Here is a 17,163-nt window from a genome sequence, read left to right as displayed (position 1 = left end):
AAAAATCAGACTATAGAATTATTCATTATAAATCAGCTGACAATGATTACACAGATGTGTGGAGAAGCCAGTCTATTGCTGTGTTTCCATAAGGTTTATAGTTTCAATCAGGTACTACTTGTGGAAGAGAATACTGCATGAGGTCTACTGTTCACAGAACTACTAGTATATGTACTTGATGGAATGTAATGTAAAAATTGAAATAAATAAATTGAATTGAAATTTCTAAACAATATAGTAGAATACTTCATTCCTAAAGATCAGATTTTGATACATATAGAAAGGAACTAATTAGAATCATAGAGGACTGATAGCATAAGTAGATATCCCATGGTATAGGTCGTTTATGTCGCAACTTTTACTGTTATCTCAAGCCGATAGTTCACATAGTTCTTCCCCGTGAAGCTTTATGACGCTGGTAGTCTCTCATATTGTGCCGTTCATACACTCTCACCCCAACAAAACAGTAAAAATAGACAATAATCGACAGTAATCGGCTTGAGATAACAGTAAAAGTTGCGACATAAACGCCCTATACCATGGGATATCTACTCACGCTATTGTTTCTCTATGGTAGAATATTGAGTTCAATTGAACAATGTTAAAGTGACACATAACCTAGCTACATTTGGACTGTTGTATAAATTAGAATTGAAACTGTTTTGGGCTTATAAGCCTGTGGTACTCTTCTGAAATCTGTGCAATTCTGAATGATTAAATAAATAGAGAAATAAATAAAATGAAAAGAAGAAAATTCAAGATGAAGGCCTAGAAAAATGATGAAAAATCAAATGAATGATGAAATGATGAATTCTAGAAAAATGAATGATGTTGAAAGAAAGGAAGGAAAGTAGATGAAGAAATGTAGAAAAATGTAAGGGTAGGGTGTAACCTAAGAAAAGTCACCTGTCTATTTTAGAACCAAACTTGGATTTTGTGTGCTTAGAAGTAGGGCCTATGCTTGGCTGCCCATTAAGGTTATGTTGACATTTGTTTGAAAGCTTTGAACATTCTTGTTGTTTTACTTTCTCCCACTCCCTCACTCAGTCTCTCTCTCTCACACTGGCTCTCCCTCACTTTTGTTTCTTTTTCTCTCACACAGGCCTTTCTCACAACTTGACCCCATTTCTGTTATTTTGACTAGAAATCGATTAGCACTTTATTTTGTGATTGATTGGGATAACAAAGTATTTCCTTCCTCGTTGGAAGTCGGACTGGCGTTGATGTAATAATTATTTGGTATATGGTGAGGTCCACGTTATAATGGCAGTTAATGATTAACATTTGTGTTGCTATCCTTGTCTATCATTCGACAAAGCAGATAGCGCTATCCTCTACCACCTCCGCAACGACGCCAGATCGTTTATTAACAATGTAGAAATATAACCAACTAACAAAATATTTGACCTCAATTCTAAAAATGGATTATTAAATCATTGAGACATATATTTTCTTAACGAATAAAATATAATTGATATTCCAAACAAGAATGAACAGTCAATATATTACATCAGATATACTGGTATCAGCTACCCTCTATAGAAGGCAGTGGCAAGGCAGAGAATTAACAACGCTGTTCCCCTATCTATCTCCTCTGCCATTATAACGTGGACCTCACTAAATAACGTAAGTTAGATTTTGTTTTATGGAACACATGAATAAAGGAATTTGTATCCGAATCCTATGACATCCTATGAAGCATCTAAATTTAAAAATCTACTTTGTGAAAATAATATTAGGGACTGAAAATTATGTGAAGTGAACAACTACAAGAGTCATCCTATTTCGGACTTTGTGTAACCTCACCTAAATTTGGGAGAGGAATAGCACAAGGTTACCTTATTTTTTCTCTCCCTATCATTTTGATAATGTACTACTTATTGTATGAATCAATCTATATAATAAGGGAGAGTAGGGTTGTGTTTGTTCGTGTGTTCGTTGGTTCGCATCAAAACATGTCAACTTGTGGATTGCATACCGAAAAACGGGAATGATTTAGATCTCCAATTTTGAACATAGATTCTAAAAATATCAATCTAGTGCACCTGGAAGCCCAAATTTCAATTTTCCTTCTAGATTTTTCAGAATTAATGTTCAAATTCATCTATGCTACCGTAGGCTACGTGATGTGCCATAGCCAAAAGTGTGTTTTTTTATGAACAGGTTATAATGCTGTTACAAGACTACCAGTTACGAATGTCTATGTAGTGCAGCGGTAAAATGCTTGCTTACGGAGCGATGATTCCTTGGTTCGAATCCCGATGCTTCCCATTTTTTTGTTCTTAATTTTTTCCCTCGAAACGTATTATTATCATTATTTTTTGAAGGAATTTGTTTTCATTACTATGAACTTGGATTTTATCAAATAATTATTTTTTATGTAAAATTTTGCCACCAGTACAAATGAATTGGACATAGTCTTCATGCTGTAGGCCTATAATTGAATTTCATAGGAAAAACATGAATAGATCACAATAAATAATTTAATCTTCTTCAGTTATAATGTACTATCAACACGAATTCCCAGAGAAATGAGTATTTTAGGTATTTTGTTTGGAATTGGGAGCAAAAGGCTGCCTGATTCAAATTGAGAGGATCCTAATCGAACTAAAATTTATTGATGTATTGGAAAAATCAATATGATTCTGTGAGGTTTTTCAAGTATTATGTATTCTTTAGTTTTCTATACTATAATAAAGGAAAGAACTGGCTTATACACGTAAGAATAGGGAATTATGTTTGACGCATCATCACGTCTGAATATACCAACTGATTAATTTGAAATTTTGCATATAGATTCTTCATTACCGAGATGGTTATAGGCCTATTTTCAAATTTCGAATTTTTTATTATGTCAAGTTTTCATTTTGCAGTTTTAAAATAGACCCTTGCGAAGCACGGGTTACCTACTAGTAAAGAATAAAGAATCCTAGCAGAAAATTCCCTATAAACACATGACTACAGTTTGATTTTCTTTGAACTGTCAGCATTAGTTAAATGAGAGTAGAATGGAAGTTGTTCATAAGGAAGCTGACAATTTTAAGTGAAGTTAACTACAGCACCCCCTAGCGGCTATAATTTCAATTACACTCCAACTCAAGTACACTTCAACACACTTAAATTCAGTTGGAAAAAGCTGTTGTTCTTCCCTCAACTAGATTGCATTTTTAATAGAGTCAATTTGAACTCTCCTCTTCCTATTTCCTCTCTCACTCTCTACTGGCTGTCTCTCTCTCTCTCTCTGTTCCTGTCTCTGTCTCTACTCATGTCACTGTCTCTCACTCTCTCTATTTCTGTCACTGTCTCTCTCTTAGTCTTTCTCTCTTTCTATATTTTCCTCCATCTTTCTCTGTTTTCCAACCTCATTCAAACTCTCTCTCTATTCTGTTTCTGCCATTCACTCTGTCTCTCTCTCTCTACTCCTTTTTCTGTCTCTTTTTCTCTTCCTGATTCTTTCTCTCTCTCTACTCCTGTCTCTTCCTCTCTCTCACTCACTCTCTTTATTCCTGTCTCTGTCTTTCTCTCTTTTCCTCTCTCTTTCTATCTTCTCCGCCCTCTTTCTCAATCTATATCTCTTTTCCTCCCTCATTCACACACACTCTCTTTCTCTCACTCTCTCTCTATTCTGTCACAGTCATTCTCCCTCTATCATTCCTGTCTCTCTCTACTCATGTCTCTCTTTCTCATTCTCTCTCTCTCTATTACTATCTCTGTCTCTCATTTCCTCTTTCTCACTCACTCTCTATCTCTATTACTGTCTCTGCCTGTCTGTCTCTCTCTCTCACTCACTCTCTATCTCTATTACTGTCTCTCTCTTCTTTCCTCTCTCTCACTCACTCTCTCTTTATTCTTGTCTGTCTCTCTCAGTCTTTCACTCTTTCTATCTTTTCCTCCCTCTTTCTCTCTTTTCCTCCCTCTTACTCACTCACCCTATTTCTGTCTTACTCACGCTCTCTCTCCCTCTCTATTCCTGTCTCTGTCCCTCTAACCCTCATTCTCTCTCCTCACACTCTCTCTCTCTCTCCAACCATTTCTCTTCCTCTTTCAATTACCTGCTAATGGAAGTCCGTCTATTAAACCAAACTACTAGCAGACAATATGTAATTGAAACAGAAAAACCACAATTTCAGTTGCAAGAGAGAAACAACTGCATTTGAAAGAGAGAAGACAATCACATACAGAACAAGAGATCTCTTGTTGGTTCAGTTGATTAAATTCATAAATATATTTTGAACTCAAAATTGAAAAAAATCATGAAGTGTAACCATAACCTATTTTTGGACAATCTCTATCTAAATTGGGAAAGGAACTGGCTTCTCCACACATCTGTGTAATCACTTGACAGCTGATTTATGATGAATAATTCTATAGTCTGATTTTACTTTCCTTGCCCTATACCATAGGTAAGGAAAGTATTGCTTCCGAAAAAAAAAAGGTACCCCAATTTCTATATTTCTATACGTTTCAAGGTCCCCTGAGTCCCAAAAAATGGTTTTTTTGGTATTGGTCTGTATGTGTGTGTGGTGTGTGGTGTGTGTGTGTGTGTGTGTGTGTGGTGTGTGTGTGTGTGTGTGTGGTGTGTGTGTGTGTGTGTTTCCTATAAGGATCTGACACGAACAATTTCGATGAAATGCAATTCAAGATGGCGGCTAAAATGGCGAAAATGCTGTCAAAAACAGGGTTTTTTTTGCGATTTTCTCGAAAATGGCTCCAACGATTTTGATCAAATTCATACCTAAAATAGTCATTGTGATAAGCTATATCAACTGCCACAAGTCCCATATATGTAAAAATTTCAGAAGCTCCGCCCCATCTATGCAAAGTTTGATTTTAGATTTCCAATTATCAGGTCCCAGATATAATTTAAACGGAAAATTTCGATTGGAAAAGATTCAGCATGAAAATCTCTTCAATTAATGTCCAGTAAAATTTTCACCAAAAATTGAAAATAAGTTTGAAATTTGAGAAAATGTGATTATTAAATTGCAAACTGTTAGCAACTGTTGATTCTATTAAATCATTCACTATGAATAGATAGCAGATCTCGTGTGTCTCCAGCGTTATTTTCCTGTCACCAGCTGGCTCAGATCTTTGTTTATAAGTAGACTTGAGATGCGCGTTAACACTAGCGTCAGGTGATCAATTTTCATAACGGCAAGGAAAGTTGTGTGAGTGCTCCACACCAGATTTTTTCATTTAATCTTCTATATATCTATATAAGCGAAATGGCACTCACTCACTGACGACTGACTGACTCACTACATCACTCACTTACACTCACTCACTCACTCACTCACTCGCATAACTAAAAATCTACCGGACAAAAACGTTCAAATTTGGTAGGTATGTTCAGTGGCCCTTTAGAGGCGCACTAAGAAATCTTTGGAAAATTTTAACTCTAAGGGTTGTTTTTAAGGGTTTGAAGTTCGTCTTTTAGCATGTATTCTTTCTCCCAATCTCTTAATAATAATATTATAATTGAAATTTCCATATCATATGTTACTATAGAACTATAATCTAGATAGAGTACCTCTTCGAAACAGTTGTTAACTGGCAACTAAATTAATAAGTTTGTCAGGTTGGCATTAAGTTGAGTTGCACTTTGTCCATACCATATGTTAATATAGACTAGAACTTTATTCTATAGAGAGTACCTCTTCGAAACAGTTGTTAAATGGTAACTAAATTAATAATTTTGTTAGATTGGCACCAAGTTGAAGATTTAAAGCATTTATCGCGGAAAAATTGATTGGCACTGCTACTTCAATCCTGGGAATATTATATTACTAGCCGTCAGGCTCGCTTCGCTCGCCATATCCGTTTGGCCAGACGTTTAGTCTGGACCCCCGACTGGATTGTCCTAACATATGATAAAATGCCCAAATGAAAATGCAGGCGAGCGAAGCGAGCCTGCTAATCTCATTCTTGGACGATCCAGTCGGGGGTCCAGGGGGCGGAGCCCCTGGCTAGACGGATATGGCGAGCGAAGCGAGCCTGACGGCTAGTACGGTATAAATGTTTAAATTTGAGTACGATACTAACTTATCTGGTTATAGAATTTATGAATTGTTTTGTTGTATGATTTATTAATGATAGGTGATTAGCAATTAACTAATCATTGAATCAAGTGTCAGTGCAATATTGTGTCAAGCCTTTTCAAACATCATACAATTATCCATATACAGTATAAATAAGAAAGCTTTCTCGAAATACTCACAACAGTCACAGTGAATATGATATCGGACAAAATTACCAAACTCCATCACAAACAAAAATTATTAATAATTACAAAAACGAAAAATAGTACTCACCTAAATTCACAAGACGAAATTCTATTGCAACGTTGCAATCCCTGAAAGAAAAGAAAATAATCATTGTAGACTAATTTTGCCAAATGAACAATACAATAACTAAGTTAATCCCTAAACGGTTTCAAGTAACCCATTCATTCTAATGAAATACGAGGGCCATTCAAAAAGTAAATAAAAAAATCTGGTGTGGTACATTCACACAACTTTCCTTGCTCATTGATCTATAAGCCTCATTCTTAAACGAAGATAATCTAGGGGAATAACATATGCCTATTGGCGGCTAAATAATTTTATTAAAACAATGATTATTTTACTATTGTTATTTTTTTAGAGTACATTTTCCTTTGTTTGAATTATGAAATTTGAGGATTTTTTAAAAGTTGTCAAAACAGCTGTTCTACAAATAAGATATCGACGTGTGTTCTTTTAATAAACTGCTCTACCCACCTACCTCAAGCACGAGAAGGAGGTTACAAAGTAAATTTCTGAAGGATGGGGTGATCCCCCTGTTGGTTTCTCAGGGAGGAGACAGGAGAGTCATGCTAGTTAATACAGCTCGTATATAACTATACAGGGTATGAATTTGATAAAAAAACGGTCAAGTCATTTTTGAGAAAATCGTGAAAATCATGGTTTTTTAGTAATTATCCGCCATTTTTCTCAAGAATATTACGGAGCACCTGCAATTTTCCCAGAAATGAGACTCATGTCAGTTGATAGGGCTTATAAATAATAGCTATCCATGGTATAAATTTGAAGAAAATCGTTTTTCGAGCCGTGAAGAGCCGTTTTCGAGAAAACCATAGAAAACATGTTTTTTTAGTGATTATCCGCCATTTTTCTCAAGAATATTACAAAGCTCCTGCAATTTTCCCAGGAATGAGACTCATGTCAGTTGATAGCTATCTAGGGTATGAATTTGAAGAAAATCTTCAGAGCTGTTTTCGAGAAAACCGTGAAAAACATGGGTTTTTTAGTGATTATCCACCATTTTTCAGCCATTTTGAATAGAATTTTATTGAATTCCTTATTGCCGGATCCTGATGATAAAGGACCTTAAGTTTAAAATTTCAAGTCAATCGGTTAATTGGGAATGGAGTTATCATGTTCACAGACACACAGACCAAAACCCAAAAATCATGTTTTTGGACTCAGGGGACCTTGAAACGTATAGAAAACATGAAATTAGGGTACCTTAAATTTTTTTTAAAGCAATACTTTCCTTATCTATGGTAATAGGGCAAGGAAAGTAAAATTACCAATTTTCAAAAACGACTAAGGGCCGGATTTAGCTAAGTTCTAGAAGTGGCTTTAAACCCTGGAGTCAGAAAATTGGCTTTCCGAGTCAGAGCGTCAACGTAGTCGAGGACTCAAATAGACCCTGGAGTTTAGAGATCACGTTGGACCCTGGAGTTTATAATTTCGCTTTCTGAATGAAGGGCTTATAAGTCCAGTACTTGAATTAGATTCTCCCCTCTTTCCGAGTCGAGGATTTATCAAAAATCGTTAAGTCCAGGACTTAGAACAGCGTGATTTTAAACCCTCGACTGGGGAAGGGTTTAAATTTAAGTTCTAGACTTGACCGAGCAAACACTATTCAGTTACTGTTTTGGAGTAGATGAATAGCCAAATAAATGTCATGAAATACCTAAATTATCTGAATTAGTCTATCTAAATTCATAATTTATAGCTTGCAAGTTTATCTTGGAATAGAGTTCTTCATAATATAATGCGTAAAAAATAACCTCATTTTACGACTGTGACATAACCTAAAAATGTTCAAGAAAAATAATACAAGGATTGCCTCAGAATTTTATCTCCCAATGTAAATATTATTAATCAATGCCATATTCAACATATTATTATTAATAATGTAACAAAAATAAATTATTATTCCAGTTTTTTTCAAAACAAATACGTTTTCCAACTCAATAGGTAGCATACTAAAATTTTATTCCAAAATCAATGATAAATAATAGCATAACGTAGAATGAAATGTTTATTTTTTTATTCATGTTTCAAAAGGTTAGGTTTTGCTTTGAATTTTATAGACCTACACCATACAAAGAAATTGAAACGTATTTTCACAAAATAATTGTTACAAAATAGTTTGGAGAGCATTTGAATTATCCCGCTGCAATCAGCTGTTTTCGTTTTGCTATAATGCCAACAAAACAACAGCAAAATATTGCGAATTTCCCTCATGTTTACTAAGTTAAAATCCTGGGGCCTGTTTCATAAAAGTTATAAGTCCTGTAATACAGGAGAATCACTATTCCAATTACATGCTCAATATAGCCTATAAAATCAGCTGTTCCTGTATTACAGGACTTCTAAGTTTTTATTAAACAGGGGCCTGGACTTAAATTTTAAGTGGAGAACTTGATAGACCCGGGAGTTTAGAACATAAACCCGTGACTCAGAAAGTTGATTTAGACCAGAGAGCTTATTTTAGTTCTGGACTCTGTAAGTCCAGAACTTATAGATTCCGAGCTCGGAAACCGGCCCTAATAGAAAATCTATGAATATTAACATAGCTTGAATAGTAATATGAGATTCTTAATGTACCTTTTTTTGTGAGATTTGGGATGATAGGAACGACCCTACACAACTTTCCTAAAACAAATTTGGGAGGAAAATCTGCATAGAAACTTTACTGTACATCTGAGGCAAGAAACGAATTCATCACTGACAAATCTGTCAAATAACAGCCAAGAATCTTATCCAGGACACAAGCTATCATTTTTAATCTACAATTTTGAAAAGCACCAATTTTTGTAGAGCATCAACTATCTTGTAAAATGTACAATTCTCCATGAAATGGTATCCACTTCAAATTGTCTGTCATCTTGCGATTGCTGTAACTACTTTCAAATACCTTCCCGTTTCAAACGCAATAGTAGCTTCAAATATACTCTTCTACCAGACTGTACATTTTCCATCAAATGATTCCCACTTCAGTATGCCTGCCATCTTGCAATTACTTTACCTACTTTCAAAGACTACCGTCTTCATAGTCTCTATAAATGTCTTTAGCTATACATACATATGTCTTTATAGTCTTTTCATTTATAGTATGAAACTGCAGATTTCAAATCTACAATTTTCAAACTCACAAATTCAAACTTCTCTTCTGAACTCCCAAATCTACAATTTTCAAACTCACAAATTCAAACTTCTCTTCTGAACTCTCAAATCTACAATTTTCAAACTCACAAATTCAAACTTCTTTCTGAACTCAAGTTTTGGAAAGCTCCAATTACTTCATATTTCTTCAACAATGTATATTTTTCATAAAATGGTTTTCAAACGCCTGTCATCTTGTCTTCCAACACTTCATCCTTCAATGACCTGGTTGCACAGAAGCCGGTTAAATTTTAACCATGATTAACTTCACGAGAACCAATCAGAGAAGGCATTGCTGAAAAGACTGCTCCTCTGATTGGTTCTCGTGGAATTAATCACGGTTAAATTTTAACCGGCTTTTGTGCAACCGGCACTATTTCTATTTCAAATTAACAATTTTCAAACGCACCACCTTCAACTTCTAATCACTATTCCAGTTTTGAAAAGCACCAACCCAAACCCCCAAACCTTTGCCATAGTTTTGGAACGCACAGTAGTTGTGTTGTTGGTTGTGTGTGCTTTTGAATCAATTTCCAATTTTCTAAATTTATTCCTCAAAATTCACAATTTTTCTCAATTCTGTTTCAGAAGAATTGAATTATCGTACATGCCTACAGGTGTACAGAAACGGTACTCGGCCTTACGATCGATACAGGAATCTACGCTCGTTCACAAGTAATTTGCATTAATTTTGAAAATTTCTAGACTAAATTTCGAAAAACCACTGAAGCCAATTCAACATCAGACCTCACAATTGAAACAAAAATGATTTGGAAAAAAATAGCACAAGAACTACCTTATTATCTTATCAACTAATGTTATTAAATCAGTGTCAAGAGGGCCGGCTGCGCCCTAACTTCGCCCTCCTAGGTTTTTAATAAAGGCAGCTAATCAATCAATCAATTGTATCGTAAATAAATAAAATAAACACCAGAAAATATAAATTACACCATTCCATACTGAAGGTGAAGCGAGATAACTATAATTGGTCATAATTATTTGAATTGGAAGAATCAATCTTCATCCATAAGAAACGCTGTCAGGTATACGTGAACTAAGCGCCTTCAAGCTACTCTATAGGCAACCCGCATTACATGTTCTATCCAGCTGAGGAGCTGGAGGTCATTGACCTAGAGGTGGGAGCGAGAAAGAACAGAGGGGGATGAGGAGAGAGCGCGCATCAGCTGTTCACTGTAACTGGGTCACTGCGGTCAAGGTCAAACGCCCTCATCATTCAATCTACTATAGTGAGGTCCACGTTATAACGGCAATGGAGAAAGATAGGGGACCAGCGTTGCCGATTCTCTGCCTTGCCAATGCCCTCTAAAGAGGATACCTGATACCGGCATATCTCTGATGTAATATTAACTGTACATTCTTGTTTAGGATAATCAATCATGAAATGTATAGCCTAAATAAAAAATCTGGTGTGGCGCTCTCACTTCCCTTGCCGTTATGAAAATTGATCACCTGACGCTAGTGTTCACGCGCATCTAAAATCAAACTTGCATAGATGGGGCGGAGCTCCTCAAATATTTAGTTATGGGACTTGTGGCAGTTGATAGAGCTTATCATTGTCTATTCTAGGTATAAATTTGATAAAAATCGTTGAAGCCGTTTTCGAGAAAAATCGCGAAACCCCTGTCTTTGACAACATTTTAGCACATTTTGAATTGCATTTAATCGAAATTGTTCGTGTCGGATCCTTATTTTGTAAGGACCTTAAGTTCCAATTTTTAAGTCATTCCGTTAATTGGGAGATGAGATATCGTGTACACAGAGACACATACACTCATACCCACACACACACACACACCACACATACAGACCAATACCCAAAAACCACTTTTTTTGGACTTAGGGACCTTGAACGTATAGAAATTTAGAAATTGGGGTACCCTTATTTTTTCGGAAAGCAATACTTTCCTCACCTATGGTAATAGGGCAAGGAAAGTAAAAAAAAGCTAGTGGAGAGGGTCTTGTTGCCTCAACTTCGCCCACAACACTTGTGATAAATTCTAAGAGTAAAAATAAAATCATTAATTTATCTATCTTTCTACAAAAATACAGATATATCTGATATACTGTACAGTAAAGTACAATTCAATACAGATATACAATAACATCTAAAACATAGTGCCGCATTAGTAATAGGATTACACCAGTTTTCCATCTCGAATTTATAATAATCACTAAACAGAACAATATTTTTATTATTCTTTCAATTTAATGATAATTTTGAAAACTTTCAACTAAACTTCTCGAAACTTTAGTAACACATGCAGGAGTGCAAGAGATGGACGGATAGACAAGTTTCAAACTTTACAGAGAAAGTTTATTCAAGTATTATTGGAGAATTGAAAGAGTAGGACAAGATGAAGAGGGGGAGAATGGAAGAGAAGAAGGAGGAGGAAGAAGCGAGGAAAAGAAAAGGGAAAGGAAGCATGCGGAGATATAGAAGAGTTGAAGAAGGACATGGAGAAGAAGAGTGAGAAAGAAGAAGCAAGAAGAGAAGCAAGAAAATAGGGAAAAAAGAAAAAAGAGGGATAAGAACATGGAGGAAGAGGAGGAGGAGGAGAAAAGAGGAGGCAGAAAGAGAGGAAGAAGAAATAGGAGGAATAATTATGAAGAAGATAAAAATAGAAGAAGAAGTGACAGAAGCTAGAGATGGAGAGAGAAGATAAGATGAGGAGGAAGAAGAAGGAAGACAGGAACGTTAAGGAGGAAAAGTAGAAGAATCTTCAATAAAGGAGAAGCGAAACGCGAAAAGGGGGATAAGAAGAAGACGAGACGAAGAAGAAGAAGAAAAGAAGAAGAAGTATTAGTATTAGATGACGAAGAAGATCTCCAAAATAAAGTGGAAGAAGATGCGAGAAAAAGAAGATAATGAGAGTAGCAGAAGAAGAGAAGAAGAGGAATAAAGGAGAAAAAGAAGAAGACGAAGACGAAGAATAAAAAGAAGTATAGAAGAAGAGTGACAGAAGCTAGAGATGGAGAGAGAAGCTTAGACGATGAGGAGGAAGAAGAAGGAGACAGGAACGTTAAGGAGGAAACAGTAGAAAATCTTCAAAATAAGGAGAAGAAGAAGCAGCGAACAGGGGGAGAAGAAGAGAAAAGAAGAAGAAGTAGTAGTAGTAGTAGTAAATGACGAAGAAGAATCTCCAAAATAAAGGTGAAGAAGATGCGTAGATAAGAGATAATTAAGAAGTAGCAATAAAATAAGAGGAAGAAGAAGAAGAAGGAGAAATGAGAAGTGAAGAAGACGATGAAGAGAAGAAGGAGAAGATAGGACGAGAAGAAGAATAAAAGAATTAGAAGAGAAGTGACAGAAGCTAGAGATGGGATAGAGAAGATGAAGAAGATAGGAGGAGAATAAGGAAGAAGGAACGTTAAGGAGGAAAAGTATAATCTTCAATAAGAGAAGAAAGCCGCGAAAAGGGGGAGAAGAAGAGAAAAGAAGAAGTAGTAGTAGTAGTAGTATATGACGAAGAAGAATCTCCAAATAAGGGTAGAAGATTCTGATTAGAAGAATATATGAAGAGTAGCAAGAAGAAGAAGAGGAGAAGAATAGAAGAGGAGAGGAAGCACGAGAGTAGGGATAAAAAAAGAAGAAGAAGGAGAAAGGTAGAATAGAAGAAAATCAAAAGAAGTAGAAAAGTGAGAGAAGCTAATGTGGATATAGAGAATAAAAGAAGAGACGAAGCTTAAGAATGAGACTAGAAAGAATCTCCCAAAAATAAATTATCAGCAGATGAGAAGCAAAGAAGAAGAAGCTACGAAGAGAAGAGTTAAGGAAAGAAACAAAAGAATTGGAAGAATAGAGAAGGTGTAAAAGTAAAAGAAGGAATAATCTAAAATATAAAGGGGAAGAAGAAGCGAGGAAAAGAAAATGTGGGAGAAGATAATGAAGATGTAGCAAGAATAAAAAGGAGAAGAAGAAGAAAAAGAAAGCGAAGTAGATAAGTAGGGACAATGGCAGGGTTTTGTAGGATGAATCGGCCGAAGGAAAAAGAAAAGAAATAACTAAGTAAATAAAGTTGAAAGTTTATTTGATAGACAGACCACAAGAGTGTCAGTTTTAGGAGACGTGGGGCTTTGTCTGAATTTTTTATTTTCTTTAAGAGATATTTTTTAGCAACAAACTGTTCAAACTTAAGTGAAAGACATCGGCATAAGACTACTCTACGGCTGTTGTTATCTTAAGATAAATCCGAGTTAGTGAGGGGGGAGGAGGAGGAGGAGGAGGTAGAGGTGGAAGAGGAGGAGGAGGAGGATTGGGAGGAGAGGATTAGGAGGAGGGGTTTGGAGGAGGAGGAGGATTGGGAGGAGGAGGAGGTTTGGGAGGAGGAGGAGAAGGCGAAGGAGTAGGAGGAGGAGGATTAGGAGGAGTAAAATAAGACGAAAAAGAAGTAGGAGACGTGAGGGAGGACGAGGAGGTGAAAGAGGGAGAAGTAGATGAGAAGAATTTGAAAAGAAGAAGAAAAATAAGAAGAGAACGACAATAAGAAGATGGAAAAGCAGAATAAAGCGGAGAAGGGGGTGGAGGAGAAGAAGAAGAAAAAGCTTTTGATGTAATCTCGACGGGTGGTATAGTTAAGCACTTGGGGGATGGGGAGAAATATGTTAGGGGGCAGAAATACAGCGGCAATGTGCTGGAAATTTATGAGAAGTGTGGAGATAGAAAGAGAGATATTAAGAACGGGTAGAAGAAGAAGAATACGGAGAACAAGAAGAAGATGAAGGAGAAGAAGAAGAAGAAGAAGAAGAAGAAAATAAGGAGAGAGAGACTGGAAAAGTAAGCAGCGATAAGTGGAAAAAATAAATCAAGGTGATGAGTGGAAAAGGAAAAAGAAATAAGTAGAAGGAGAGAAAGGAGAAAAAGAAGGAGAGGTAGGTGACAAAGAAGGATAAGGAGGGAGGAGAATAAGGATAAAATAAGAATTAAAAGCAGAAAAAGAAGAAGGAGCAAGAAGCGGAAGATGAATGAGTAGAAGCGAAAAGAAAAGGAAAAAGGGTGAAGGAGAAGAAGAGGAAGAAGAAGTGGTAAAAAAAGAAAAAGGGAGGAGAGGAAGAAGAAGAAAGAAAAGAGAAACAAGCAGCTAAAAGAAGAAGAATAAAAATAAAAATAAGAAGTGGGATGATGTAGAATAAACCGTTAGATGAAGATAACAAATAGAAAAGAATACAGGAGAAACGGGAAGGAGAAAAAGGAGAGAAAATTGAGAAAAAGAAAAAATGAGAAGAAAAATAGGTCAGAAGAAGGAGAAGTAGAAGAAGAATAGGGCAGAAGGAGAATTAGAAGAAGTATAAGAAAAAAAGAGAAGAAGAAAAAGAAGAAGAAGAAGAAGAAGAAAAAGGAAAGATGGAGTGGTAAATATTGAAGTCTATACAGTAGTAATATTCTAGCTGGCTAGCCAAACATAATCTGAAATGGACAGCTCGCGACACCTAGCGGTAGTTTCTGTGAACTACGTTCAAGTAGTTCCACTTTCTGCCGCTATAGTGACAGCACTATCCACTATCCACCATCAGTTTGCTTTGTAATCAGTATCTCCATTCCTTGGCGGTAGCTTTCAAAATTATTATCAATATCTCATTAATTAGAAGAGGTAAAAAATTATTGAAAAATGGCATGGATATTGCCCATAACCTGTTTTATGAAAACCTAAATATGTTTAATATTAATTGAATATTCTCATTTCCAATGAGAACAACTAGAAATTAAAGCTTGAAAATTCTCAATATCTCATCAATGGAGACAGTTATTAAATTGTAATTTGGCATGAATATTGTGCATAATCTGTTTCACAATACTATGTATTTATTATTGTTATAAAAAACTTAGAAATGCTTTCTAATTAATCGAATATTCTCATTTTCAATGTTATCTTTCAATTAGAACAAAACTGGAAATAAGAGCTTTAAAATTCTCAATATCTCATTAATTAGAATAGGAATTAAATTGAAATTTGACATGGATATTCTCCATAAACTGTCCAGAATACTATGCATCTATTAGTGTTGTAAAAAAACTTTAAATTCTTCATAATTAATAGAGTATTCTCATTTTCAATGTAGCTACTAATCCATGAATTGAGAACTTTGAAACTGATTTTGCTAGAAAACAATGGGTTTGAAAGGAAATATGTTCCTCTTAGAAAATTTAGAGCTTTACTTTTTTGAGAGAATGGTGTAAGATTCTTCAAAATCATATTCAACCTACTTCGGACTATGTGTAACCTTATCTAAATTTGGGAGAGGAATAGCACAAGGTTACCTTAATTTTCTCTACCTATCATACAGATAATGTACTTATTGAATTCACCAATTAACAACAGTGTTACAAGAAAATAAATACATATTTTTTATGTTAAATGATTGGCGTGACTACAAAAAGAAATCTTGTGTTCTAGCTACCAGTTCAAACATTCCTAATAATATATATATATAATATATATATATATATATATATATATATATATATATAATATATATAATATATGTATATATGTGTATATATATAAATATTTCTACAGATAACTTGTTAACCACTCAAAAACCTGTAAAAAACTCTGCAGGTCCTGAATGTTTTGATTTGATCTTTGGTTATACTGAATTGGATTGCCGGATGATCGAATGACTGTTGTTGTTGGGTACCATGATTTTAGAATTAATAAAGCTCTTTATAATATAATCAAGACCAGTACAGTACAGATAGATAAATCAAATAAGTAATCATATAATTAATGTAATATAGTTTATAAAGGAATAAATGAATAAAGATCTTGAACAACTGAGTTTTGTTTTCACTGAGCAACTTGTTTCAACTAGACAAAACGATAATAAAAACGATAAAAGTGAGAATACAGGAATGAAAATTTCGAAGGTATCTCTCCATACCTTATTAATGAGAGAGAAGGCAAACAGGAGAGACAGAGGAAGACAGAGATAGAGGCACAGCTACAGTGTATTGAATTTAAATATTCAATAAGTCGGAAAAACACAAGATGGTGCACGATAAGGAGAAGGAAAAGAAAGAGAAGGAGGAGTAGGAGGAGGAGGAGGAGAGGAAGAGAAGGATGAGAAAGAGGTAGTAGAGAAGAAAGATGAGGAGGAAGAAGAAAAGTAGGAGGAGAATGAGGAAGAGTGGAAAAGAAGAAGGAGGAGGAAGAAGAAAAGTAGGAGAAGAATGAGGAAGAGGTGGAAGAGAAGAAGGAGGAGGAAGAAGAAAAGAAGAAGGAGGAATAGGAGGTTGGAAACTACAACCTTGGAATGAAAGAGCAACAATTTATTCAAATAGTAGATTTTACAACTGCTGATAATATAAAGTGAAAGGTAGGTACTCTATGAGAAAGAATAAGGAGAAAATATTCAATGAGAAGGAAGATATGCTATACGCCGGAAAAGGGTTAACAAGGATAGAATAAAGTGTAGCCTAAGGACAACAAGAATAGAAGTAAAATCAAAAGGTGAGATAAGACAGTATACAAATACAGTCGAACCTCTGTATAACGAATTCGATTATCCCGAGAAAAAATTCGATGCCGAGAGGTATTCGTTATTGAGAGGTTCTGTCAAGAAAACTGCCACGATCCTATGGATCTTATAATATCGTATCAAGGCGGTAAATAATATTTTTTTTTAGTTATTATAGTATTTATAGTGAAGTTATTGACAAAATAACCGTATTTTGCGTTGCATCTAATAGTAGTGTAAAAAGTTGAAA

General features: G+C 35.2%; 2 protein-coding genes across 6 annotated transcripts in view; one reads left to right on the top strand and one right to left on the bottom strand.

Annotated features, from left to right (window-relative positions):
• The window catches only part of LOC111054534 (histone-binding protein N1/N2), a 103,753-nt gene that overhangs the window by 74,457 nt on the left and 12,133 nt on the right, over positions 1-17,163 (bottom strand). The window contains 1 exon segment of the mRNA XM_039434953.1: positions 6,312-6,352. The gene's annotated coding sequence lies outside the window, so the exon portion shown is untranslated.
• Positions 1-17,163, top strand: part of LOC111054535 — a 91,367-nt gene that overhangs the window by 67,919 nt on the left and 6,285 nt on the right. For 4 of the 5 annotated variants that reach the window (XM_039434955.1, XM_039434957.1, XM_039434954.1 and 1 more), the window contains exon 7: positions 10,026-10,112. The exons of the other annotated variant lie outside the window; for it this stretch is intronic. In XM_039434955.1, coding sequence (XP_039290889.1) covers positions 10,026-10,112 — 87 coding nt within the window. The remainder of the gene's footprint in view (positions 1-10,025; positions 10,113-17,163) is intronic. 5 annotated transcript variants of the gene reach the window in all.

Source organism: Nilaparvata lugens, chromosome 8 (assembly GCF_014356525.2).
Source record: "Nilaparvata lugens isolate BPH chromosome 8, ASM1435652v1, whole genome shotgun sequence".
In the NCBI taxonomy this organism is placed as follows: Eukaryota; Metazoa; Arthropoda; class Insecta; order Hemiptera; family Delphacidae; genus Nilaparvata; species Nilaparvata lugens.
This window is presented reverse-complemented; position numbering and strand designations above follow the sequence as displayed.